Here is a 25,538-nt window from a genome sequence, read left to right as displayed (position 1 = left end):
CGCGCGGGTGGACGGGCGCGGACAGCCGGTCAGGCGCGGGCCGGATCCCGCGGCGAGGGCGTGGCACGGCCCGGACGCGTCCTCATCCCTCGGCAACTCGCGTCTGCAAGGAGGGGCGGGCGGGGCCCGGGCAGCCGTCAGGCTGGGTCCCCGCGGGCGGCCGGGTTCGCGCTGGCTCGGCCCTAGGGAGGGCCAGGGCGGCCGGCGGCTCCCGGTTCTGAGCCATTGTTCTCCAGAGGAAATGACGGCAGGGGTCACCCGCCGCCCGGTGCGAGCGGCCTCTGTACCCCGCCTGGCCACACCTGCCTGGGTCACGCCTCCAGGCCCCTCCACCCAGCCTCTTCCCTGCGGGAAGTCGTCCATCCTCGGGGATGCGCGGGGACAAGCTTGGTGGGTGTGGGGCCCGCAGGGCGCTGGCTGGAGCTGGCCACGCCCCTTGTGCTTCGCAGGCATCGGTGACTCAGGGACACCAGGGACCCAGGCCTCTCTCCTGCTTCCTAGGGAGTCCTCAGAAAGCCCTCAAGGTTCCCGCGCTGGGCACCCCACCCACGTGCTCAATACCTGAGGACTTGGTCCGTCTGCAGAGGGGGATTGTGACCCTGACCCTGCCTTCTTTCTGGGACACCCCACCCTGGACCCTATACTCACGCCCTGAAGGCCTGACTGGGTCTCGCGTGGCGGTGGCTCTGGGCTGCCTGTCCACAGGCCCAGAGTGACCACAACTGCAGAAGTCAGCGCGGGCCACCCTGAAGCCAGAGCACTTGGCAGTTACTTCCCCTCTCTCTCTGCCTTTCTAAAATGGGTGGTGGTTGGGGCAGGGAGATGGCTCAGTGGAATAAGCGCTTGCCTGGCAAGCACAGGGATCTGAGTTCAATCCCTGGTTCTACAAAAAAAAAAAAAAAAAAAAAAAAACAACTAAAATGGGTGGTGGTGACAGTCCCTGTGTCACCGAATCGCTCTGAGGATGAGCTGAGACGGAACTCGTGAAATGTGTGCTGTGATAGTTCCAAGTGGAGGGTGAGCTGTTTGCTGGCCTCCCAGGATGAACCTATGGGCTTTTCTGTGTCCAAGCTCAGGGAAGACCAACCCCCAAGCCCATGCTCCGGCTCCTTTGCACTCTGGCACCAAACCTGCCCACTTACACGGCAAGCAGCTCGCCCCACATCTGCTTTGGCCCCCAGGTCCACAGCTGTGGCCGTCTCTTGCCTCTTGCCTTCATGGAAAGCCCCGCCTCTGCTGCTCTGTTCCCTCCTTAACCCCAGGCTTAAGGAGAGCCATGGCCGCTAAGTGCTGGGCTTGTGCTGCCTGGCATGGAGCAAGTTTCAAACCTGCAGATAGCAGAGTTCTGGAGTATTCAGAGCTGGCATCATTTGATCTTTAATTGCTAGGTACTTTGATAAACACAAAGAAGGGGGCAGGGGGGTTGGTGAGATGGCTCAGTGGTCTAAAGTACCTACCTAGAACAAGCTAAGCAAAGCACAGGGACCACGGTTCAATCCCCCAACACCACATGCCAGCTAGCTGCGCCCCCCTGGTGGGCTGAGCTGGCCACACACACACACACACACACACAAATAAATAAATAAAATTAAAAAAAAAAAAGAAGAAGGGGGCAGGAGAGATAGATCAGAGGCATAAGCACCTACCTGGCAAGCACAGGACCTGAGTTCTATCCCCAGCCCCACAGGCTGTGTGGACTCAGCCCCGGATGCGGGTGCCCACAGTGTGGCCCCAGAACTGGGCGTGGTGGTGCATGCCTGTAATCCTAGCACTTGGGAGGCTGAGCCAGGAGGATCTTTCCAAGGAGACCTGCCTGGGGGCTACAAAAGGGAGCACAAGGCCAGCCTGAACTGCATAGTGAAACCATCTCAAAACAAAAGAAAAGCAAAGAAGCACTAAGAAGTACTTTCTTTCATCCTCAAGGTCCAGGGCAGTCAAAAAACTAGCCATCATGGAACATGTTTGTAATCCTAGCGTTCGGGAGACTGAGGCAGGAGGATCTTGGAGAGTTTAAGGCCAGCCTGAGTTGCACTTGAGACCCTGTCTCTAAAAAATAGAAATAAACAAGCACATCTACCAGCATCAAGGAGCTGAAATATGTTAAAACTTTGTTTTTGTGACAGGATTTGCTATGTGGTGCAGGCTAGTCCGAATGCATGCTGCAGGGTGCCTACCCGTGCTGGGTCCCTGTGGGAGACTGGAACCTGCCAGATTTCTCAGGCATCTGGGGGATTGTAGAACCAAGACTGTAGGAAAACACTGGCTGTGGACACACACTGGTATTTGGTGCTCATGGAGAGCCTGCTCCACGAGAAAGTGGCCTGAGCGCAGGTGGAGGACACGAGACATACCGGCCAGAAACATCGAATGTTACTGACCATCGGCCTCGATGTACTGGGGAGCTTCTGTCCATCCGAGGGTCAGGTCATATTCTGTTGGCATCAGGGAACCATAGGAGGCTTTGAAATATGTTAATACTTTGTTTTTGTGACAGGATTTGCTATGTGGTGCAGGCTGGTCTAGCACACTAGGGGCTAAGGTGATTCTCCTGTTCCAGCCTCCTGAGTACCAGGGCCCTGCAGGGACACACCACCATGCCCAGCCCTTAAAATTGGGGGGAAGATCCTTTGGTTCATGAGCGTGATGATTGGGTGTTCATGTCTTATAATGCATGAGATGTGCCTCCCTCAAACCTTGTTACGACGTGGGCGCATTACCCATCTGATGTGAAAAAAAAATTGGGGGGAAGTTTATGAGGCCTTTGCATTGCACTATATTCCTGGCCCTTTTTATTTATTTGTTTAACTAATTTATTTATTGGTTTTTTTTTTGTTTGTTTTGTTTTTTTTTTGAGACAGAGACTTGCTATATAGTGCAGGTTGGTCCTAAATTCACTTGACAATATATTGCCAAGTAGCCTACACTGGCCTTGAGCTTGAGATCTTCCTGTCTCAGGCTCCCAGAGTGCTGGTATTACAGAGGTGTCTGCTATGCCTGGCTTTAAATACTTTTTGGTTTGTTTGTTTTGAGACAGAGTCTCACTGTGTAGTTCTGCTGGCCTTAAACTCACTGTGCAGCCCAGGTTGGCCTCAAACTTTTGTCAGTCCTCCTGCCTCAGCCTCCTGAGTGCTGGAATTATAAATGTGTGCCACCATTTAAAAAGTATTTTAAGGGCTGGGGAGATGGCTTAGTAGAATAAGTGCTTCCCTGGCAAGCACAAGGGCCTGAGTTCAATCCCCAGTTCACACACACACACACACACACACACACACACACACATAAATAAATAAAAATAAAAATTAAAAATAAAAAGTATTTTAAGCAGAGAAGTGACACAGGTCTTTGGAGGAAATGAATCTGGGTGCAGCCTGGAAGCTGAAGTGGGCAGGCAGAGATGTGCCCAGCAAGACCGACCAGGAAGCTGGGTTGAAATTCAGGCAGTCATGGGAATGGTGGTGGGAGATGGACAGAGGCAGAGGGGAGAAATCCTGTGGCAGCCAGTGCAGAGCTGGGAAAGGATGAGTCCAGCTCAGAGAGGCTGAGGCTTTGGAGATGGAGGGGTATCTGGGACAAAGGCACAGACTGGTGCCCTGGTGACATGGCAGTAGAGGTGGTGTGAAGGCCTGACTGCTAGGGAGAAAGGTCACAAACAGCATCCTGGGAAACAGTGAGGACTGGCAGGAGGAGGTAGCAATGGCATGGTTAGAAGCTGAGAAGGTTGAGGCAGGAGGATCTCAGGGCCGGGTTGAGCCATAGTGACTCTCTCCAAAAAAAATGAATAAAAATCTAGGAACTGAGGCGGCCTGCTCTTGGACACTAAATATCTCATGTCTTCTGTCTTCGGCAAAGGGCCTGGTGCACAGTAAGTGCATAAAGGCTGAGAGGATATGAAGAGAGGGGGCTGCAGCAGCCGGGGCCAGTGCTGTGTACAAGGTGAGGAGAGGTGATATGGAAAGACGTGCTGTCCAGGACAGGCGTGGTGCACACCTGTAGCCTAGCTGCTAAGGAGGCTGAGGCAGGAGGACTGCACGTCTGAGGCCAGCCTGGGCAACATGCCTCAACAGCAAAGCTTATAAAGGGTCTGAGGCAGTAACTCAGTAGTAAACACTTGTCTAGCATGCGGGACGCCTTGATTTGCACCCAAGCACCACAGAGGAAAAACAAAATCAGGCCTGTATGGGGTGTGCACGCCTGTAATCCCAGCACACAGAAGGCTGAAGCAGGAGGATTTTTGCAAGTTTGAGACCAGCCTGGGCTACAAAATGAGTTCAAGGCCAGCCTGAACTGCATAGCAAGACCCTGTCTCAAAAAAGACAACAAAAAACCCCAAAGAACTATATAGCAACTTTGTTTCATAAAAACAAAAAAGACCACAACCCAAAGAGCCAGCAAGGTATTCAGTGGACTAAGCACCTGCTTAGAAGCGTTCAGGGACCAGGTTGGATCCCCAGCACCACATGCTGGCCAGCCCTACCCCCAGGCGCAGTGAGCTGGCCACCCAGACCTGGCATGATGGTGCACGCCTGTAATCCCAGTGATGAGGGGGCTACAAACAAGAGGATCACTGTGAGTCTGAGCTGCGTAGTGAGACCGTGTACTAAATACATTTTTTTAAAAAAGCAACCCAAAACTCCAAAAGAAAAACTCATCAGGCCTGTAATCCCAGCACTCTGGGAGAATTGCAAGTTTAACCCTAGCCTGGGCAGTTAAGTAGCTTAGTGAGAACAAGCTTTAAGATATAGATAGATAGATAGATAGATAGATAGATAGATAGATAGATAGATGATAGATAGATAGATAGATAGATAGATAGATAGATAGATAGACAGATAGATAGACAGATAGATAGACAGACAGACAGATAGATAGCTGGCTGAGGATGTAACAGTGCAAAGGCCCAGGGTTCAGCCCTCAGCACTGCAGGCAAAAATGAAATAATGTCCTCCAAGGATTGGATGTCAGTCCTCTGACAGCCACCTTGTTGGGACCAACAGACAGGAAGGGCTGGTCACCCATTAGCAAAGCGGCAGTGTCACCTCCAAGAAGTGTGATAGAAGGATCAAGGGAACCAAGAGGGACACTTAGCAGAGGCAGGACCAACTGTACATTTTGTTTGTTTGTTGAAACAAGGTCTCATTATGGAGCACCGACTGGCCTTGAACTCACTGTATAGCCGAGGCTGGCCTGAAACTCATAGCGATCTTCCTGCCTCAGCTTCCTGAGTGCTGGGATTACAGGCTTTTTGACTGCAAATGTTGAAAGAGGGCGGGGGCCAAGTTTACAGGCACAAAGAGGGCACTGGATCAGGAAGGGCTGAAGGCAGCAAGCTGAGGGGCCTGAGAGGAGCAAGGTGCAGCAGGGGGAAAGGGACAGAACTGGCCTTGGGGAAAGTGGTGGTGCGGGAGAGGAGTGGAGAGGTGAGACGCTGGGCAGCAATGGCATTAGTACAGGAGGTTAGAAAGCCAAGCCTCTTGCTCCCTAGGGAAGGGGACAGAGGCGGTGACATGCAGTTGTTCCTGCTAGTGGCCCAGGACAGGGAACAGAGACATGGGAGGGGTAGCAGCTGCTGCCCTGAGCTGCACAGAGAGGGGCTACCCAGGACAGGAGGGGGCATGTCAAAGGCTACTGGCCCTGAGCCAGAGACCCATGCTCATGTGCACCTGCACCAGGCATAGCCACTCAGGTCAGGACTCCAAATGGCAATTGTCAGAGTAGTATTAGTACTTGGTGTTTATGGGCCATCTCTGTCCCCGCTGGCCCTGTGCACTGCACTCCAAATTCTTTCTTCCTGGGGCTGGTGAGATGGCTCAGTGGTCTAAAGCACCTACTTAGAACAAGCTTAGCAATGCACAGGGACCGCGGTTCAATCCCTCAGGGCCACATGCCAGCCAGCCCCGCCTCCTGGTGGGCTGAGCAGGCCACACACACACACACACACACACACTCTCTCTCTCTCTCTCTCTCTCTCTCTCTCTCACACACACACACACACACAAATAAATAAATAAATTAAAAAAAATTATTTCTTCCTTTTTCTCCTGACAACTTGATCTTGTGAAACAACAACCACCTCAGATTCAGAGAAAACTTAAATAATCTGTGGACCCCATACTATGTGGAATTGAAGCCCATTAACTGGGAGATCATCCCACAAGACCGTGGTATGAGTACCAAGCCCCCTCCCAGTACAGGTGACTGAATCCAGGGAATGCTGAGCTATATTCCCAGCCTTTTTAAATTTTGAGACAGGGTCTTGCTAAGTGGCCTGGGCTGAATTCACACTAGAGATCCTCCTGCCTCAGCCTCCTGAGGAGCTGAGCTGCTATGGTCACAGGTGTATGCCTCCATCTCAAGCAGGTACTGAATTTGCATTTTAATTTGGGATGAGGCTGAAGGAATGAGTGCTTACTAGTGGGCCAGGGCGATCGCCTGGCAGCATAAGCGCCTGCCTGGCAAGTACAAAGTCCTGAGTTCAATCCCCAGTACCAAAAGAAAAAAAGTGTTTACTGGTGAAAGTCTTGGCTCTCAGAAAGCTGACAGGGAAACTGGGAATGGAAAAAGAGAACGTTGTCTTGGCCTCTGCTAGTACCCAGCTCCCTCCCCGCAAAGTAATTTCTCATGCTGCCTCCCCAGGCTCCACCTCCAGGCCCCCTACTCATGACCCTCGCCTATATCCACTGACTCTGACCTGAGGGACAGACCGAAAGGGCAGGCTGCAGCAGGAAGAGGGAGCAATGGCCGGAAGCCAGTGCAGGTGGCCGAAGGGGCTTAGCTCTCCCGCCTGGCCTGGTCAGCAGCCCCGCCTTCCCCAGCTGTGTCCTCCTCCCCCAGCTGTGTCCTGCCTTATCGGAGCCAGCAGCCCAGCCCCACCTCACACCACCCACCCTCCCATCTCCATGGCAACAGAGCCTCTAGCTCTCGTGTGGGTGATAAGACCTGCCCAGAGGACCTCCAAGTTTTCATCCACCTATCCCTGAGGCTGGTGTTACAGGGGGCTCTGGGGATTTGCAGAAATGAAGGCCACTAGGCAGAGCTGCACCCTCAACTTCTGTGGTCCAGTCTTTGCTCCCAGCCCAAGCCAGCCACTCACTAGTTATCCAGCTCATGCTAGGGACTTTCTTTTCTTAGTTTTTTGAGACAGGATCTTGCTATGTAGTTCAGGCAGGCTTTGAACTCATTGTGTAACCCAGTCTTGGCCTTGAACTTGCAGGGATCTTCCTGCCTGGGCATCTCCAGTGCTGGGATTCCAGATATGTGTCACTAGACTTGTCCATGCTCAGGGCTTTCACAAGTCCTGGCTGAACTTCCCACTGACCAGCAGTTTGCTCACTTTGGGACAAGGACAAGTGAGGTGGAGAGGTTAACTCTCCAAGGGCCACCCAAACTGGCTGTCCTGCCCAGGCCCAGGCCAAAGAATGCTTTTCAGCCAGACTCCCAAGATCCTACTTCAGTCTGATCTGGGGTCCTGCTCACCAACCTCAACCTCCTCGAAGAGCAGTGAGCCCGCAGCTCCCACCCCACAAGGGCCGGGGAGTGAGGAAGCAAGTATGGCCAGCTGTCCCAGTGGGCTGGGGTTAGCAGGCAGGAGCTCTGTGCCCCACTCACTCTCTCACCGAATTCAACACAACTGTCTGTGTTTCTCTCTAATCTTCCTGCTTCCCTTCTCCTTTTCTTTTCTTTCTTCATCTTTTCTGGCTCCCTCTTCCCTTTCCCTTTCCCTCTGCCTTTCCCTCTCTCCCTCCCAGTTCCACCTCCGCAGTTGCTGTGGCAACAACTCAATGCCAAAAATAAAGGCTGGATCCCAAAACAGCATCCCTGGGAGGGGAGAGGAGGGTGGGTGGAGCAGGCCAGGGCAGGGGCCAGGCACACCTCAGCCAGGCCTGACACTGGGCTTTTCTCGGGGTGGCAAGGCCCAGGTATTCCTTACCTCTCATTTTCTTTCTCTCTTCCAGCAAATTTTTTACCCCTATTCTGTCTCCTGGGACCAGTCCCAGGCAGGGCAGGTGGCACTCCTGACAACAGTGGACTCCACCTCAGTGGCACTTTCTCCTTCTGACCCAGAGGTCACCTACTTCTTTTAGAAAAAAGATCTCTTTGTCTGGGTTTGCAGATCCACTCTCTGTGCCCTGCCTCTGGTGTGGCCCCCAAGCTTGCTTGGTCTCAGTGAGCTCTGCTCCCCTTTACTGAGGGCTGACCTGTGTCCCCATGTCCAGACTAGACAGGCAGAGCCACCCTTGCTCAGCTGCCTTCACACAGGAGCTCTGAAAAAAGGACTCTGTGCATGCCGGCTCTCATATGGACAACAGGGCCCCGGGCTGACTGGCCGTGGAGCCAGGGCTCATGCACACAGGTGGCAGAGTGCGTGTGAGCACAGGTGCAGGCGGAAAGCGCACGCAGAGTGCACACGGAAGGCCCTGCCTGCCAGATCACACCCCCACTCTCCCAGCAAGGGTCCCCACATGTGACACATGGTGCTGAGGACACCCACTTGCACCCACCCACTGATCCTCCCCTTGGCATCCGTTCACTTCCATCCCAGCCTCCAGAGCCACATGTAACACCATCCCTGAGCTGTGCAACACTCAAGGAGCCCCTATCCCATCCTCTGGGGGCTTCCCCCATCGGTCCCCCATTCCCATGGCTCCCACCTTATCTAGACCAGCTCCTGGTCCCCTGACTCTCATAACCTGGCAACCAGTGCCAGGGGAGGGAGACACAGGTGTGCCTGTCCAAGAAAAGGACCCGGCCTGCCAGGCCTCCAGGAGGGCACAGGCGGGAGGAGAGTCCAGGGCCTGGAGGGCCTATGTGTCTGCCCAGGGGAGCCCCAGCAAGGACACCAGCGGCCAGCACTGGAGCCAGGCTGGGCCTGAAGCCTCGCCCTTTCTTCCCTGTGTCCCCCACCCCAGACACAGTTAGGAGGGGCTGGGGGGCTGGCTTCAGGCGGGCAGAATCAGGCCCCTCAGATAGCTGCCCTCAGCCTCAGGGCATCTGACCTAATGGGGGGGGCAATATCCATCACTTGGAGTTAGGGCAGCTGCCAGGGAGAAGGGTGCTGAAGCGGTGACCTCCTGCTACCCTAACCCCTCCTCCTCCAAATCAGGAGGCTGAACACAGGATACACAGCTGTCCCAGGCCCATTCTCCCGGAGCCGACCCCTCCCTGCGGCATCCCTGCCACCATCCACACCCTCACTTCCAGGTAGGGACTGCAGCCCAAAGTGCCCCGTGGAGAAGGAAGGTGGGGACCCTGCCACCTACCTCTTCCCAGCCCGTTTGGCCCAGGCGTTGGGAGGCCCCAGAGGTGCGGGCTCTGGTTTCCAGGCTGCCGCGTTTTCGCAGAAGCCTAGGTAAGAGGCGTCGCTTCCAGGAAACCGGCCGCGCTTTCCCAAAGCACAAATAACAGGAAGAAAGCCGGCTTGGGGTGGGTGGGGTGGGAGCTGGCGAAGGAGGAGAGCTGGTCTCCGCGGAGAGGTCTGATCTCCCCTCGGGGGGGCCCCCACCCCGCCTCACCCCCTCCCTGCTGCTCCACGAGCCACACGCTTGGGTCCCCGCGAGTCCGGTGGGTGGGCCGCGCCGATGCCCCCACACCCTCCTGGCCCTCCCACCTCCAGCTGATAGTGCGGCGACGGGGCGTGTGTGTTTGGATGTGCTGCCTTCCACCTCGGCGCGCTCAATCCATCTCTAACAAGAGGAGCTTAACTGGCATCATGACGAAGCAGAATCGGCCGCGCTGTCCTTTTCAAAAGCCTTCCCCATACTCCGAGCTCTGCAGTATTCACGAGCGCGCGCGCACACACACACACACACACACACACACACGGCCCCTGAAGCCTTCTCATCCACTGCCAGAGTTCAAGTTGTCGGGGGGTGTGAGGTACGGGGTGTTACTGATCACAGAGGAAACTACGCGTTACTCTCCAGCCTCCTGCACCTCCCCCCTTTCATGTCGCCCCACACTCTGGCGGCGTCAGCAGAGACTCCTACGGTCCCACCCCGAGAGGTGCGGGCAGAGGTAGGATGAATCGGTCGTTAGCCTCCTTGATGGAGGAACAGATGGAAGAACGCAGGACACCAAGTCCTCAGCCCCGAGGCTCAGGCTGTCCCTTAGGTAACCTGACTCTCCTGGGAACAGCAAAGGGGCACCGCAGAGAAAACATGAAGGACCCATTCCCCCCACCCCAAGGGCAGCTTTAGCCGTAGGGAGCTTCCTGCCAGGAGGCCTCAGACAGGTGGCCTCCTGTGCCTCTCGTGTCCAGCAAAACCTCAACCGTCCTAGGGCGCCATCGCTGGTCCTGGGGTGACCCTTGGAAAGGAGATGACAGCCTAGCAGTCGCCCTGACCCTCGCTGGTCAAGCCCGACTTCCTGTTCACCTCTACCCAAAGACCAGACTTGCCTACCTAGGCAGCCCTGACGTTGCCCTGGTAACTGCTGCCCACAGCCGGTCAGCTGATGGTATCAGCGGCCATTGGGGAAACCTAGAATCTGGGGAGGGGGTGCTGCGGTATCTGAACATAAAGCCCCAGGGACGGGTCTTCCGGGGGACAAGTGAGAGTGTGCCCCAGGATCTTCGCTCAAAGAGGAGCGCAAAGGAGGGGACCGGGAGGGAGGGCTATCTGGGTGAGGGGAAGGCAGAGACATTGACCTGAGGGGTGGCTCCTGACAGAAAGGACTGGTGATGAGGCAGGTGGCTGAGTGGCTGAGAAAAGGGAGAAAGGACCCAGGCTTAGCTGCTGGCTAGGGTGGGGGAGGGCCCCCTGGAAGGTACAGAGAAAACCAGGGGTGAGGGGAGAAACCATTGATTCCCAAACTGCGGAGCAAAAGGCCAGCGGTGGGGTGGGAGGGGGTTCACCTTTCCCGTGCGGGTGGGAGCCTCACTCAGCCTTGGAGGAGGAGCTACCTGGCTTTCCGCCCAGCCAGCCCGGGCCTCCACCCAGTCCTCCACATTCAGTTTTTTCTACCCCACCCTCTTGCCCTAGAATCAGGGTCTGGGCAAGAGAGGCGAGAGAGCCCTGTTCTGATCCATCTCCCACCATCCCTTCGGAGACCAAGTACGGGGATTTGCTACCTTGACCTTTCAGGGTTCCTCACAGTCCCACCCCTGTGTTCCTTCCTCAGCTCTTGCAAGACCCCACCCCAGGGTCCTGTCCTCTGGCACAAAGGTCCCCGGAGGCAGGGTTGGGATGAGCGGATGCTGGGAAGGACAGCTGTGGATGGGGGATTGGAACAAGGTGGGTCGGAAGCCCCCGATCCGGGAGTCTCCTTGGTGTACGACAGGGTGGGGGGAGTCAGGGAAAGGAGGGGTGGGAGGAGGGGAGCGCAGGGGCGGGTTCTGGGTACCTTCAAGGGCCTGGAGCGTGGGGCAGGAGCGCAGCAGCCTCAGCGATGACATCCACCTCCATCTCTCCGTGCCTCTCCTCTCCGCCTCCCGTTGCCAAGACAACCTGCCGGCAGCCTAGGCCTGGCTCGGGGCGGGCGGCACGGGGAGCAGAAGGAAGCTGGGGTTCCTCTAAGATGGAGACAGGGGGCCTCCAGAGTCTCTCCAAGCCGGGCTGGGGCTCCCAGTGTGCCCCACCAAGTCTCTCCTCCCCTCCACCTCTGTAAGACCAGGGATTGGCTCCGGGGTAGACTCCAGATAAGCCTAATTTAGGGCCACGCAGCAGGCTGGTTTTGAAGGGAGACACTGCACACTGTAGGCTGCCCCATCCCAGGACGTCCAGTGTGCCCGACTAGATCAGAACAACAGAGCAGTGACCCTGGCTCCTCCTCTTTGTCCCAAACACTCCCTCCTGGCCCTCCACCTAGAGAAAAGCCTGAGTGTTGGGAAGCTCCCTCCTGACCCCTAGGACTCCAGCCACCACTGTCACCAGGTCCCAGTGCCGGGTGTTTCTTGGGATGTCCTTCTGTGGGGTCAGCTGCTGAGTGCAGGAATAGCTTCAGTCCCAGCCAGCTCTGGACCCAAGGGGACTGCAGAGTTAGGGCTCCCTCTGTTGACATGAGGGTGACAACTGCCAAGGTCATTCCTGGCTGAGTGGGACCCTGGTTTGTGTATATGTGTTTATTGTGCCCCACTGCTCCCTCCCCCATCTACTCCTTTTTGTCCTGAAGTGCCTCTCACCTCCTTCTCTGGGCGGGGCCCCAGGCTCCACCGTACCAAAGACAGAGGTGAGGTGAGGCCAAGTAACCCTCACCCCAGGGAACCTGTCACCGCAGACTCCTCACCGTGCTGGCTCTGCTGGTCGCAGTGACCAGGCTTCCCTGGACTTGGGAATGGGCGCTCCAGTCCACAGCAGGGTGCTCAGGTTCCTGCTCCCCTCAAGCAAGTTGGGGTCCCAAGCCCCTGCTTCTTAACTCCTTTCCTCAGCGAGGTCACTGATCCAGAGGTCCTGAGTGGACCCTGGCCCTGCCACTTGCCCCTCCCCCAGGCCTCTGTGTCCACTTCTGTCTCACTCCAGTGCCCCCCAGCCCCGCCCCATGGCCGGACAATCTGCTGGGGAGGGGAGTACCATGCACCCCACACACCCTGTGCTGTCTAAATATTAACTCTGGGAGAGCTGAGCAGGGCACCTGGACACCAGGGAGGAGGGAGGGAGAGATGACGAAGGTCCAGCCAGAGGAGGAAAAAGAAGGGTAAGGGCCCAAAGTGACCCTTTCTCATCAGAGACTGGAAGCCATGTCCCCTTCCCTCTGGGCAATGGACTCTCAGCCTTCAGGACCCCAGAGTCTTGACCCCAGAATGCTACCCACCAGGTGGAATGGACACTCCTCAGAGCCCTTCACTGTTCCCACCTTGCCATTGCACCCAGACTAAACCTTGAATTTTTGAAACAGGGTCTCCCAGTGCTGCACTCTGCGTGATCCTCCTGCCTCCGGAGTGCTTGGATTATAGACTCTGGCCACTACAAGTGACTCCAAACCGCATAATTTTTTTTTTTTTTTCTTCCAGGGAAGAGTCTACAGGATGCTCAGGGTCTCACTACTAGATTGGACTTGTAGTGATCTGCCGGGGGCCAGCACATCAGGCCCAGGACCAAACCCCTGGCCCCTGTGCCTGCTTGTAGACACTTTCATCACTGAGCTATTTGGCCGGCCCTCCAAACTGCATTTTTTTCAGAACCGGGGATTGAATTCAGGCCCTTGTGCTTGCCAGGGAAGCACTTATTCCACTGAGCCATCTGCCCAGCCCTTAAACTGCATAATTTGACCCAATTATTTTCTGCCACTTCTGTGCCAACTTTCACCTCCAGCTGAACACATGGAGCTATGCAAAACCCACCTTTCCAGAGTCCCCCCAGGTCCCTCTCTCTGTGACCTCAGCAATCATTGGGCCCAGCAGGGGAGCAGAGAGGCCTGCACTTGAGGGGCTGAAAAGGAGAAGGTAGAGTGCAGAGCTCCCTGGCATGCCCATCTCCTGGTGAGCCTGACTTTAAGTGACCAGAAGAATCATCTTCCAGTTATAAATGTTTGGTCCATACTGCCTGGAACAGCTGGCGAGTAGCACAGTCTCACTCCTGATTCCCAGTATTTCTTGCCTCCTCTTCCACTCTTTTGGATATACCAAAGTCTGCCCTAATCTCTTATGTAGAAGAGAGCCCACCTTGACGACCACATCTGTAATCTCAGCCACTTAGGAGCTAAGGCAGGAGGACCACAGGTTCCAGGCCAGCCTATGCCATTTAGTGAGATGCTGTCTCAAAATAAAGAGGGCTTGGGCAGGAATGTAGCCCAGCGCTAGAGTGCTTGCCCTGAATTAAATCTCCACTACCATCAAGAAAAGAGAAAGAAGGCTGGTGAGATGGTTTAGTGGTCTAAAGCACCTACTTAGAACAAGCTTAGCAAAGCATAGGGACCGCGGTTCAATCCCCCAGCACCACATGCCAGCCAGCCCTGCCCCCTGGTAGGCTGAGCTGGCCACACACAAAATAAATAAATAATAAAAATAAATAAAATAAATTTAAAAAAAAAGAAGAGAGAAAGATCCAGAAGTTCCATGAAAGATGTGTCTTGGGGGGTTTATCCCCCCAATTAAACTGCAAGTGCTTCGAGAGCTCCATCTTGCCCATGTTTTAATTAATTGAAGGGTTACTGTAGTGTTTGAACATACTAAGAAAGAAATTTTTATTGTTTTTTTGAGACAGGGTCTTGCTCTATATTATAGGCTGGTCTTGGACTCATGTGATCCTGCCTCAGCCTCCCAACAGCGCTAGAAAATTTTTTAAAAAAATTTTTTTTGGGGGGGAGCCAGGGAGATGGCTCAGAATAAAATCTTACCTGGCAAGTGCAAGGGCCTGAGTTCAATCCTTGGTTCTGCCAAAAATATAAATAAATAATTTTTTAAATTTTTTTATGTATTTGGTTTTTATGAGGTCTCACTACGCAGCTTGGATCCTCCTGCTTTCAGCCTCCCCAGTGCTGGGATTACAGGCATGAGCTGCTATACCCTGGACTCTGGACAGCTCAGTCCACCCTGGGGGTGGCGCTGGCAACACATGTGGTGCCGAGATCTAACCACTGTTCCTGAATAAGCAGGCACTTTAGTCTGCTGAGCTATCTCACTGGCCTTGTTTAAATTTTTAAAAATAAAGCAAAATTTAAACCAGGCATAGGGGCCGGGGAGATGGCTCGGTAGAATAAGCGCTTCCCTGGCAAGCGCAAGGGCCTGAGTTCAATCCCCGGTTCTGCCAAAAAATAAATAAATGAAAGAAAAAGAAGGAAAAAAAAAATAAACCAGGTATAGAGGTATATGCTGTAATCCCAGTGCTCAAGGATTGCTTAGAGTTCAAGTCCAGCCTGAATTGCGTAGCAAGACCTAGTCTCCAAAAAGAATTTTTTTAGAGTTAACTGCTTATGACGTCATTCTATATATGCCTTTCTGGGGCTAAAGTTGGATTATTCTCTTGTGTTCCTGTGCCATTGGGCAGGCAAAGATTGACCATTTCTACACTGGAGACTCATGCCATCCAGTAGAGCCATGTGTCAGAGGCAGGGGCAAGAGCCAGAAGCCTAGGCAAGTGTGAGGCTGGCTGGGGGTGGGTGCAGGGCATTGGAATACAGAGAGCAGAGGCACTGTTGTAGGGGTAGTGGACGGAGGGGGTGGGGGCAGGGGACCCATGCTAGGCAGGTGGAGTAGTACTGGATCACAGGGAGCCCAGGAAGCCCATTGTGTGACAGCCTGAAGGAAACAGGTTAAGTGAAGTGAGCACTACTTAGGAAGCCAGGGCAGTAGTTTCCACTGATCCCAGGGCTGTCTGCAATGGGAGTTCAGAGATTAGGAGGGAAGGCAGTGGGAGTGATTGGTGATGGAACTGTGAAGGATTCTCAGGGCTTCACCTCTGCTGGAGAAGCCAGATCCAAGGCAGCCCACTGCAGGCCGAGGGGAAGAGCATTTTAAGAAGGGGAGGTCGGGGCTGGGCGTGGGAGCACACACCTATGATCTCAGCACTCAGGCTGAGGCAGGAGGATTGCTGGAAGTTTGAGGCAAGCTTGGACTACAAAGTGAGCTCAAGGCCATCTTAAACTGCACAATGAGACCCTGTCTCAAAAAGACAGAAAGAGGAGGAGGAGGAGGAAGAGGAGGAGGAGGAGGAGGAGGAGGAGGAGGAGTAGGAGGAGGAGGAGGAGGAGGTTGGGCACTGGCAATTCTAGCACTCCTCCAGGCTAATGCAGGCGGGTCTATAGCCTCAACCCAGCTAGGCAATTTAGCAAGACACTGTCTCAAAAAACTAAAAAAGGGCTAAGATTACAGCCCAGTGTGGAGGCCTTGGATTCCATTCCCAGTAACACAGAAAGGGGGTGGCCCTCCATGAAGTCACATGCGGTGGGTCCCAGGACAAGACTAAAGACTAGGACAAGGCTTCTGGCCTGGTGACCGAGATGCCCCTGGTCACAGGAACCTGTCAAGCGGGGCTGGATAGTGTGACTGTAGGGCCAGCTTGCACAGCCTAAGAAGTGAATGGGCAGATGTCCCTGCTGTGGTCCCCTGGCCTCATCTAACCATTTGGAGGACAGGACACAGAAGAAAGATGAAGCTGGGGGCTATTTTTAGAGCTCTAGGTGACCTCCAAACTTAGGGTTGGAAGATTGTCTCCCCCTTGTCACTTCCTCCTCTTTATGGGTTCTATTAGTCCTCAAAGTGAGGGCCATTAATAATCAGTCCTTTAGAGCTGCCCCAGCTCACACCACTAATAACCCTGGCACAGGAAGTAACCTGGGTCTCAGGAGCCTGGTGCAGTCCAGTCCCTAAAAAAGCCCCCACTCCCACTCCCAACATTGCTTCCCTCTGAACTTGTCACTAGAGATCTATTCCTTTGGCTTCTTCCTCTAGCATCTTCCATGTCATCAGAGTTTGGAAGGAATGAGCTGGGCTGACTTCCCCAGGACATGAAAGGGCAGGGAACCTGGCACCAAGAGAGGTAGGAGGAGAAGGTACTGAGCAGAGGCAGGGACCCAAGGCTAGGGCAGGCATCAGCTGCCGAGCTCGGGTGTGGCGCGAAAGAAGGCACCCCTGAGACGCACAGGCCTCCGAAGCTGCCCTCCCTTGCCCTTCCCTGTCCTCTGGCCCTGCCTGCCAGATCTCACCTCGAAAAGCAAGAATGGGAACAGTAAGGGCTTTCTGGAGCCGGCCCCCTGAGGCTGGTGTGTGCTGGGGAGGTCAGAGAGAGGGAGGGGCCAGAGAAAGGCCCAGAAGAAAGCCGAGGCAGACAAAGGCCCCGTCCACCTTTGAAGCCGTCTCTAACCCGAGCAAGGGAGGGAGGGTGGGGGTGGGCCGAGGCCGTCCTGTCTTAAAGAATGTCTCAAATTCCTGCGGAAATCAGAGGGATTGCAAGACACCCTCCAGCAACGCACCTCTTTCCCAGCCTCCTCCCTCAACTTCCCAAAGTCCAGTCCTCCACACCTGGGGGGACCCAAGCTTTTGTCCTCAAGTAATTGCTGGGTGTTGCCCCAGTCTCAAAGTCCCATTGAACTCGCCAGTTATGAGCTGCGGCTCAGGACCACCTGCCCCCTACATACCCCAGAAAACTACCCTCGACACGTCCTGCGTTCTTCCCCAGGATTAAGGTTCTTTGTGATGGGGGAGAGGAAAAAGCAACCTGGTGAAAAGCAATTATGACAGGCTGGAGGGAGAATGTCTGTCCTGCAGCCTCGGGGACCTCCCTCTTGGCGGCTGTGGTCCCCACCTTCTAAAGGGCTCAGGGCTGGGGTCACTATCCACTTGGACTGCCACTGTCCAGCCGCCCTATTTGGCCCCAATCAGTCCCTCCACAACTTCCCCTTATTTTTAGGCCATTCTTGGAAGAAGTCGGAGGAAGGGTTGACTTTCATGGTTTTTCTTCTCTCTCTGAAATCCGCCTCTCCGCCGCCGCGTTTTCTCAGGAAGAGGTGGGAGGGGAGGGGAAACTGAGTCTGGGTAGTGGCGTCATCAGCAGAAGAAAAAGGTGCGTGCGAGTGTTGGGGGGTGGTCCCGCTTCGGAAGGACTTCTTGGTGAAAGATGAAAAGCCAGTGCTGGGGAAGGAGGCGGACTTTACGGCCGGGAGTGCCAGCCCCCGGGCGCACCTGGAGCCCCTGGCAAAGCCCACCGGAGACGCGCGGCGGGGGCGCCCCTCCCCCCACCCTGCGCGACAATCCGGCCTGGCCGCCGCTGCCTCTAATTGAGCTCTGCCTACGGGTGTGGCCCCCGCCCCCGCCCCCAGCGGGGACCTGGAGAACAAGGGGACGCATTCTCGGCCCCATTCCCCCTTCCGCTCGTCCCGGCCTCCTCCCCCGTCCGGCCCTCCTCACCGGAAAAAAGCAATCCAGCTCCCCGCGAGGAGGCTCCGGGCGCCTGCGGGCCGTCGGGCCCTGATCCTGCAGCCCCACGGGCCCTCCGCCCTCCTCGGGTTGGGGATCGGGTCCCTTGCGCCCCAACAGGTGGCACGGGAAGCGCCTGGCGGGTGAGGACGCTGCGCCCGCGGAGGGAGGGGCCTGGGCCCGCCCTGGGCCGCCGCCACCTGCCGCCCGGCTCGGACGCCGGGGCCGCGATCCTTGCACCTGGGGACCCGGCGGGCTAGGGCCCCTGCACCCCAAATCTTGTTTTCCATTTCGGGTGTTGGTGGCCCATCCAGCTTCATATAACCCCGTTTGTAGGAAAATGGTTTTATTTCGGGGTGGGGGTGCAGAACTGGGTCGTGGAATGTGGGGAATGGCCAGGCCTTCTCTCTCATTCTTTTTTTTTTTTTTTTCTTTCTTTCTGGAAACAAAACCAAAAGTCCCTCCTAGCTTGTGTCTGGCCTGGAGTAGTTTGGGGGCTGGGATAAACTGAGGGAGATTTGAGGACAGCCACCTACAGATGGTGTCTGCAAGGCCTCGATCTGATTACTGGTCCACCTGGGAGGGAGGCTGGCGTTTAAGACCAGGGTGGCACCGGCTGTTGGCCTCTGACGGGCAGGAAAGGGCCTATTCCAGTGCATGGTGCCAGCCTGGGGTGTGGCAGTCCTGTTCCTTACCAGCTGGGGCTCGTGTTTTTCGTCCTCGGGGGTCCTAGGGTGGGTGGGGTCGCTCTTCCTCTCTCCACCCCAGCCCAGTCTTTGGATCAAGAAGGGAAGGGCTGGAAAGGCAGCTGGCCCGGCCTCCCACCAGCCACTACGTGAGAGGCTGGGGTCCCCGGGTGCGCTTGGTCCTGCGGGTGGGGGCCGAGCCCACAAACTCGAACTGCTTCTGCCTCTCCGCGTGGTTGGGGAAGGGCAGCTGGCCCTGGTAGAGGCGCTTGATGAAGTGGGCCTCGCGCTGGTTCTGGCGGCTGCGGGAGGCCTGGCGGGGCCGGCCCTGCCGCGTGAAGGCCATGAACCAGCCCTCGTGCCGGGCATTCTGGAAGGCTGTGTAGTTATTCTCCAGCACGATCTCAGTGAACACGCAGTCCTTGCTCTTCCCGCTGGGCTGCATGGGAAGTGGGGAGAAAGGGGAGTTTATCCTCTTTGTCTGAGCTCTCTGGCTTTGGGCCTATTTTGTAGGACCCAGCATAGGACAGTGGAGCCAGTGAGTGGAGCTGCCTGGGGACAGGGATATCTTTTTAAAGATGGCAACAGGGAGAAAAAACAAACTTTGACAAGCTTATGTACAGTCTTGTCCTTTTGTGTGTGGTACCGTGGATCAAACTCAGGACCTTGTGCTTCCCAGGCAGGCACTTATGCCGCTGAGCTATCTCCCTTTGTCCTTCAAGTAAGCTATTTGACCTCTTAGTTTCCTGAGAGGGAAGTAATACAGGGTTCAGAACATAGCCCAGGGATCTGGTATATACAAGCCTTGCATCAGGCAAGGGGTGCTGGCCAGGGCAGGGTCCACAGCAGATGCTTTGGAATGTGTCTTGCCAGCTGAAGCCCAAGGACCACACTAAATTTGCAGTGGGGTGTGTGTGTGTGTGTGTGTGTGTGTGTGTATACACACTGAAGAATGAACCCAGGGCCTCACACGTGCTAGAACTAGTCTCAGCTTTTTTAACTTTTTATTTTGAGACACAGTCTTGCTAAGTGGCCCAGGCTGGATAGAACTTTTAGTTCTCCCGGCTCTACCTCTGGAGTAGCTAGGATTACTGGCATGTGTTGCTTGTGCCAGTGTCTTATACAGCTGTGCCAGCTTTCAACCTTGTTAGTCCTTAGCCCTCTTCAACAAGGGCTGCAACAACGGGCACTAGAATTCTTACTGATTGCTGCATGTTTAAATAGAGGAACCGAGGAAAGGGAGGACAGAAAAGAGCAAGATGCCCTAGCCAGTGAAGTCTCTTCTCCCTCGGATGGGCGGGGCTCAGCAGAGGGAGGTGTATTGAGGCACAGTCTGGCCCTGCCGGGAGGGACAGACCCTGCAGCCTGCTGCCCTGCGGCCTCTGGGGCCTGGGCCTCACCTTCCCAATGAGCTTGCCCTTCTTGTTCATGCAGATGTACTTTTCACTTTCGGCCCCCTTGATGCGCACCCGGCTGCCGAAGGTGTCCGTCTCCACTATGAGCTTGGCTGAGATGAAAGGAAGGACCACGGTCTGTTCAGGGTGCACCTGGGGACCCCCCCCCGCCCCCCAGCCAGTCTGACCTCTTGGCTCAGGCCAGAGGAATGGGGACTGTCAGGCTCCCAGCCCACAGACCCTTGGGCAACCCTCTTCCCTCTCTCTCACTGCCCGGGGATCTGGGTTGGGGGGGGCGGGCAGGGCCAGGTCTCACCAAACTTGTTGCCATCCTCTGCGGTGGCAGAGATGCGACGCCCGGTGACCTGCACATGCTTGCCACTGGTCCGGCTGTAGAGCTGGTACTCACGGATCTGCCGTCTGCTCAGCTGGTCAGTCATGGCACCCTGGTCCCTCACGTACTGGTTAAAATTAGGAGACGGGTGATTCTCCCCCTTTGCGGTTACCAAGGGAAAAATAGTGTCAATTTGCTTTGGGCGACACCATGGTTGGTCCATTGGGGGAGAGGGGGTGGAGGTGAGTGCAGTGGGCACAGGCCACATATTCTTTGGGGCAGAAGGTGCCAGGGGAAGGCATCTGGCCAGAACCCTCCAGGCTGCTGTGCACTCTGTGTCTACTTTGGGGCCGCAGTGAGACCTAGAATAATAATTCAGGGAGCCGGAAGGGACCATCAGGGTGTAGCGTCCGGTCTGTGTGCTCCATGGTGGGACACAGATTATCAAGATTAGAACCCCTTTCCCTACCTCTGGGGTCTTGGGAGGCTTCAATAGCTAGGAAAATGGATCTCTCCCTGATTCTCTTCTTGGCCCTAAAAGACCTCAGCTCCAGCTCCGGTGCACACAGCAGATGGTTTGCTAGGGGCTTTGAGTTAGGGTCACTGGAGGATATTTTGGGGTCTTTTGGCCCTTATCCTCAAGTTCTGTAAGGCCCTTTAAGCATTTCTTTACAGTCCTGCCTCTTGCCTGGGTCTCCCTCCTGGGCTCCACCCACTTTAGCTGCCTCTTTTGTGGGGAGGGAGATGGATGCGGCAGTGGGAGGTGCTATCAGCTGGGCCCAAAGGCTGCTGCACCTCAGAGCCACCTGCTGGCCTGTGCTACTCTGGCCAGCTGGGGTGCTGCCTCATGTTGGGACTCACGTTTCCCACCGTTTCCACCCCATCAGGTGCCAGGGTCAGCATGATTTCCACTGGGCTTCCCTTTACCCCCTAACACTAAGCAGGGAGAGGGATGGGTTCTTTCTGCCCTCTGTCCGCTGCAAGGTGCCTGCCTCCCGCAAGGTGCCTGCTGCAAAGTGCCCGCTGCAAGGTGCCCGCTGCAAGGTGCCTGTCAGGATGATGGTTCCCAGCTGTCAGTGATGGCGTCAGCTCTTGCTCAGAAACGGACTATATGTTTTTCTCTCCACTTGGATCCTGCTGGCCAGTGTGGGGACAGCCTGTCCCCAGTCCTTAATGCCATCTATCCTAGGCTTCATCCCAACCATCTGGACAGAGCTAGACCCAACTGGGCATCTCTTAAGGGCCCCTCTGTGCCAGAGAGAAGGCTGGGAAGCACCATCTTTGGGGAGGGGCAGGTGAAGAATTCAGGAAGGTTCAACCTGCCTGGTATCTCAGCGCTGGTCCCCAAAGCCCAGGACTGCTTCAGGGACAGTAGCAGGACAGCAATGCCTTTGGGCCCCACCCTGCACCCCACCTTGGGAAAATCTAAGGCAAGCATTTGGGGCAGAGGACCTGCTGGGCTGCCCCTCAATGGCCTCCCTGCCTGGGGTGGGGACCTGCCTGTCCCAGCCCAAAGTCTCCTGGCCCAGGTTCAGGCCCTCCACCCCTCTTGGCGGGCAGCTCCCTTCTGGCAGTCTGCTCCAGGTCAGGGGCAGAGAGGGCCCCCCGAAACCCCTTCCTCTCCATGTCCCCCTTCAAGCTTTTCACAAAAGCAGCCCACGCCCCCCCCCACAGCCCACAGCCCACAAGTCCCTCTCCCTGAGGGACCTTGCCTGTGCCTTTCATGTTCCCGCCGCGGGGGAGACCTCCCCTTCCACCACTGCAGACAGCTGCTTGTCAGAGGGCCCCTCAAGCATGGCTGTGGTTCAGCCTGCACCCCCCCTGCCCCGCCCAGGGAGTGAGGGGGCACTTCAAGGGGGGAAGGACAGCCTTGCCACCTTCCCCAAGTACTGAATGGGGCCTCAGCCAGGCCATAAACGCCCTGGCCAGCCGCACCATTGTGCTAATTCCCCTTCCAGAACAGGTTGGGCCCACCCCCAGCCCCCTCCCAGCCAGGCTGGGGGCTTTCTTCTTGCTCTCCCTGGATGTGTGAAGCAAAAGGGCTGGAACGGGGTTAGAGCAAAAGGAGGAAGGAAAGGGGGGGTTGTCTCTCTCTCCCACCCCCCCACTGCTTCAAAGGCAACCCTTTCCCTCGCCAAGAGAAAAGGCATTTACCTTAAAAAAAAAAAAAGTCCCCACTGGATAGGAAGAAACGCAGGCCTCTGGCCTGGGAAAGCCAGGCGATCTCTCCCCAGAGCGGTTCTGGACCAGTGCATTTTAATAGCTGCACTTTTACGGAGTATCACAAAAAAGGGCCGAGCCTCCTCACACAGGGGCCTGAGGCTTGGGGGTGGGAGGTGTGCGTGAGGGTGGGGGGAGTGTGGAGAGGCAAACCCTGAATTGGTCCCTAACAGACCTCTTTGGTCTTGACCTCACTGCCCTATAGGGAAAGAGTCACCTCACTCTGTCCGGGCATCCGGACTTTGCCCCTTTGCTGCCCATGCAGGTGGTGAGTGGACCACACAAAGGGTTTTGGATCAAACCTGTCCTTTCAGGTGCTCCCAGGCACCAGCCTCACCTGGTTGTCACCTTCACCCACCTCCAAATGCTCCAGGTCTGGAGTGTCCCGCACACAGCCTGCAGGAGCCCATGCCCAGGATGGCGGGAGCAGCAGGACCCATGGCAGCGGGAGGGTGGTCAGAGGGAGGACAGCCTGCCTTAGCCTCTCTTGACTCAGGCACAGAAAGGCAACCTGCAAACCTTAGCATCTCCTGGGCCCAGGGAAGTCCAGCATCCACCTGTCTCCCCTCCCAGGGAAAGATGGGGACAAGCTGGCCAAGGGGATGCCTACCTGCGTCTGACAGCAGAGAATCAACAGCTGCAGGCACCTGTTTGGGGAGAGGAAGCAGGTCCCAGTGTGGGTGCCCAAGGCCAGCCGAGAGGCACACATGGCCCCCACCACACATCTGCCACCCACCCCACAGGAGTCCCAGGGAGGAGGCTGGGCTGCCCAGGATGGGACGGACCAGACCTGCGGCCGAGGTACCTGCAGGGCTGGACACTTACACCGTGAGGTTGGGCAGCAAGCGGGTGGCTCCCATCGCTGGAGAGACTTCTTGGGGTGGTTGCCCCCCTGCCCCCAAATTCAGGAGCAGAGACAGGCCGGCAGCCCCTGAGGGTAGAGTCCTGGAGGAGCCAAGGTCTCTCTCTCTGAGTCACAGGTTTTCAGGGGGGAGAGGAGGAGAGAGAGGAGAGGAGAGGAGAGGGGGAGGAGGGAGGAGGGCGCAATTGGGAGACTGAGGTGTGAGGTGACCACCTTCCCGGCCAGTGAGGCTGCAAAGCCCACGGCGGTGGGGGCTCGTGCCTGAGCCCTCTGGACTGCTAGCCTCAGGCCAGGCTGCCCAGGCACTGGGGATGGGGCCACGGGAGCTCTCAGTGCTTGACTGCTCCTGCGGGCTTCTGCTTTATCCCTGACCCACACAGACCTGCCTGCCTCAGTGCAGGGTGTGTGGCTGGCAGGAGGAAGGAGGAGGGCACCGTCCCTCTTCCAGGGTCAGCTGCTCCTACCCTCAGGTTCGGGGCCCCATCGGCTGGCCCAGGGCTGAGCTCCAGGTACAGAGCAGAGTTAGGGTCGCAGGTTCTGGCTTGGGGTGGGAATTCCCAGAAGCAACCTTAAAAGGAGGAGCCTCCCTCCAGGGGGTAGGGGTGGGCTTGGCTTGAGCAGCCTCTGGTGCTGGCTTAGCCTCATCACCCCTTGCCACCAGGAAGGAGGGGTTAAGACCTCCCTGCCTGGGCAGCTAATAATGGGTGCAGCCGGTTGGGGCTGAGGAGGAGGGAAAGGTGCACCTGAGCGTCTTGGGAGGAGAACAGAAAAAAGCTTCCTCCGGCCTCTGCAGTCTCCTTGGAGAAATAGGGACAGTAATACCTCAGGGTGTTGGAGGGCTGCATGAGGTGTGGCTTTTTTTTTTAGACAGGGTCTCGCTGTGTAGTTCAGGCTAGGCTGGCCTTGAAATTGTTCTGTAGGCCAGGCTGGCTTTGAACTCATGGCAGTCCTCCTCTGCCTAAGACTCCAGAGTCTTGGGATTATAGGCATGTACTACCATCCCCTGGGAGAGATGCAACATTTAGCAGATTCAAAAAATCTGTAATACATTCAGGGCTTTGACCTTTGGACTTTGATCCAGCTCCATTGAGCCCTCCACCCCAATCCCTTAGGCCCCTGTGCCCCACTTGTGTCCCCTGCCTGGGAGTGCAGAGCCCAGCTGCTTCCAGACTTGGCCTCTAATCCTCCTTTGCTCTGTACTGAGCCAGCTGTCACTTAACAGTTGATGCTACTGAGGCACATTGGTAGGTTGTTTGCTCAGATGAGCAGGCCAGGAGTAGGATGAGCAGGTTTCCACACAGCTTGTAGCCACACCCTCCTTGATGCTGGGCAGCTCTCCTCTGTCCCCTTGTGCAGAAAGGTAGGTGATGAGGGCAGGCCGTGTAAGGGGGGATGTTTTAGGGCCTTGGAGGAAAGCCCTGCCCAGGCTCTGGCTCCCTGGAGCTCTCATTGTGGATGTAGACTTATTTATCTAACAGCTCATTGGGAGGTGAAACTCTCACCTTCCTAAGCTCCACCAATCCACATAGCGGTCTACCACCCTGTCCTGCACACAACCACCTGCAAACACCAGAAGGAACCTGCTGGCTCTGGCCTGTGCCAGCAGGGGACCTTACAGCTCCACCCAGAGTGAGCTACCAGAACTGATTTGCATCAGGTGGTGTGAGGTCCCCCCCCCCCAACTGGGAGAGTCCAGGGTTTTGGAATCAGGCTCAGAGAATGTCAAGACTGGCAGGGATCTCAAATCATCATCTGGTTCAACCAGCTTGGTCCATTTGATGTCACCCAGAAAGGGTAGATGGCTGGACTCACATCCCATAGCTGGCTGGTAGCTTGACTGGGTAAGGGGCCAAGTGCCCAGCCACCTAGAACAGAGCCCTCTCACCTTCAGACACGCACCAGCCTGTCCCACCTCGCAGCCTGTGCTGAGCCTCCTGGCCAGTTTCTGCCTCACATTCTTCCTTCTATTTGAGGCCTGCTTTTTTTTTTTGTGTGTGTGTGGTACCGGGGATTGAACTCAGGACCCTGTGCTTGCCAGGCAAGGGCTCATTCTACTGAGCTATTTCCCTGGCCCTTGAAGCCTGCTTTTTTGATTATTATTAATTTTTTTTTGATATAGGGTCTCACTATGCAGCTGGGACTTATAGTGATCCTCCTGTTTCAGCCTCCCTAGCGCTGGGATTACAGGTGTGGACCACCACATCTGGCTTCAGTGGCCAGCACTGTGCGCCTGGGTTTTGGGGGCCAGCACAGCATG

The 25,538-nt window shown here is 56.0% G+C and overlaps 2 protein-coding genes and 1 non-coding gene across 4 annotated transcripts in view; 1 reads left to right on the top strand and 2 right to left on the bottom strand.

Moving 5' to 3' along the window:
• The window catches only part of Dmtn (dematin actin binding protein), a 25,884-nt gene extending 13,853 nt beyond the window's left edge, over positions 1-12,031 (bottom strand). Inside the window, exons 1-4 of the mRNA XM_023714623.1 lie at positions 11,338-12,031; positions 10,637-10,696; positions 9,258-9,342; positions 4-103 (exon numbers count right to left, since the gene is read on the bottom strand). Coding sequence (XP_023570391.1) covers positions 4-103; positions 9,258-9,342; positions 10,637-10,696; positions 11,338-11,389 — 297 coding nt within the window. The 5' untranslated portion in view covers positions 11,390-12,031. The remainder of the gene's footprint in view (positions 1-3; positions 104-9,257; positions 9,343-10,636; positions 10,697-11,337) is intronic.
• Positions 2,623-2,727, top strand: LOC111816652. Its single transcript, XR_002821004.1, has one exon. It is a non-coding gene; the product is annotated as a small nucleolar RNA U13 (small nucleolar RNA).
• Positions 12,032-18,571: 6,540 nt separating the features above from the next.
• Positions 18,572-23,460, bottom strand: Fgf17 (fibroblast growth factor 17). Of its 2 annotated transcripts, none has more exons than XM_004630634.2 (5): positions 23,245-23,460; positions 23,030-23,066; positions 20,182-20,359; positions 19,872-19,978; positions 18,572-18,910 (listed from the first exon to the last, which is right to left on the bottom strand). In XM_004630634.2, the coding sequence occupies exons 1-5, from the start codon at positions 23,277-23,279 to the stop codon at positions 18,617-18,619; spliced, it is 651 nt and encodes a 216-aa protein (XP_004630691.1). In that variant the 5' UTR covers positions 23,280-23,460; the 3' UTR covers positions 18,572-18,616. The 2 variants fall into 2 exon arrangements, with proteins under 2 accessions (XP_004630691.1, XP_004630692.1); XM_004630635.2 differs by having other exon boundaries at positions 20,182-20,326.
• Between the last annotated feature and the right edge of the window lie 2,078 nt (positions 23,461-25,538).

This window comes from Octodon degus, unplaced genomic scaffold (genome assembly GCF_000260255.1).
Source record: "Octodon degus isolate 3935 unplaced genomic scaffold, OctDeg1.0 scaffold00036, whole genome shotgun sequence".
Taxonomy (NCBI): domain Eukaryota; kingdom Metazoa; phylum Chordata; class Mammalia; order Rodentia; family Octodontidae; genus Octodon; species Octodon degus.
The sequence above is the reverse complement of the archived record's forward strand: the minus strand, read 5'-3'. Positions and strand labels throughout refer to the sequence as shown.

Coding starts and splice junctions, on each gene's coding strand:
- Fgf17 (XM_004630634.2), bottom strand. CDS start 23,279: ATGGGAGCCACCCGCTTGCTGCCCAACCTCACGGT. Junction 20,360..23,029: donor TTCTCTGCTGTCAGACGCAG/GTAGGCATCCCC, acceptor GTAACCGCAAAG/GGGGAGAATCACCCGTCTCC. Junction 18,911..19,871: donor AGGGCAAGCTCATTGGGAAG/GTGAGGCCCAGG, acceptor CTTCCCATGCAG/CCCAGCGGGAAGAGCAAGGA.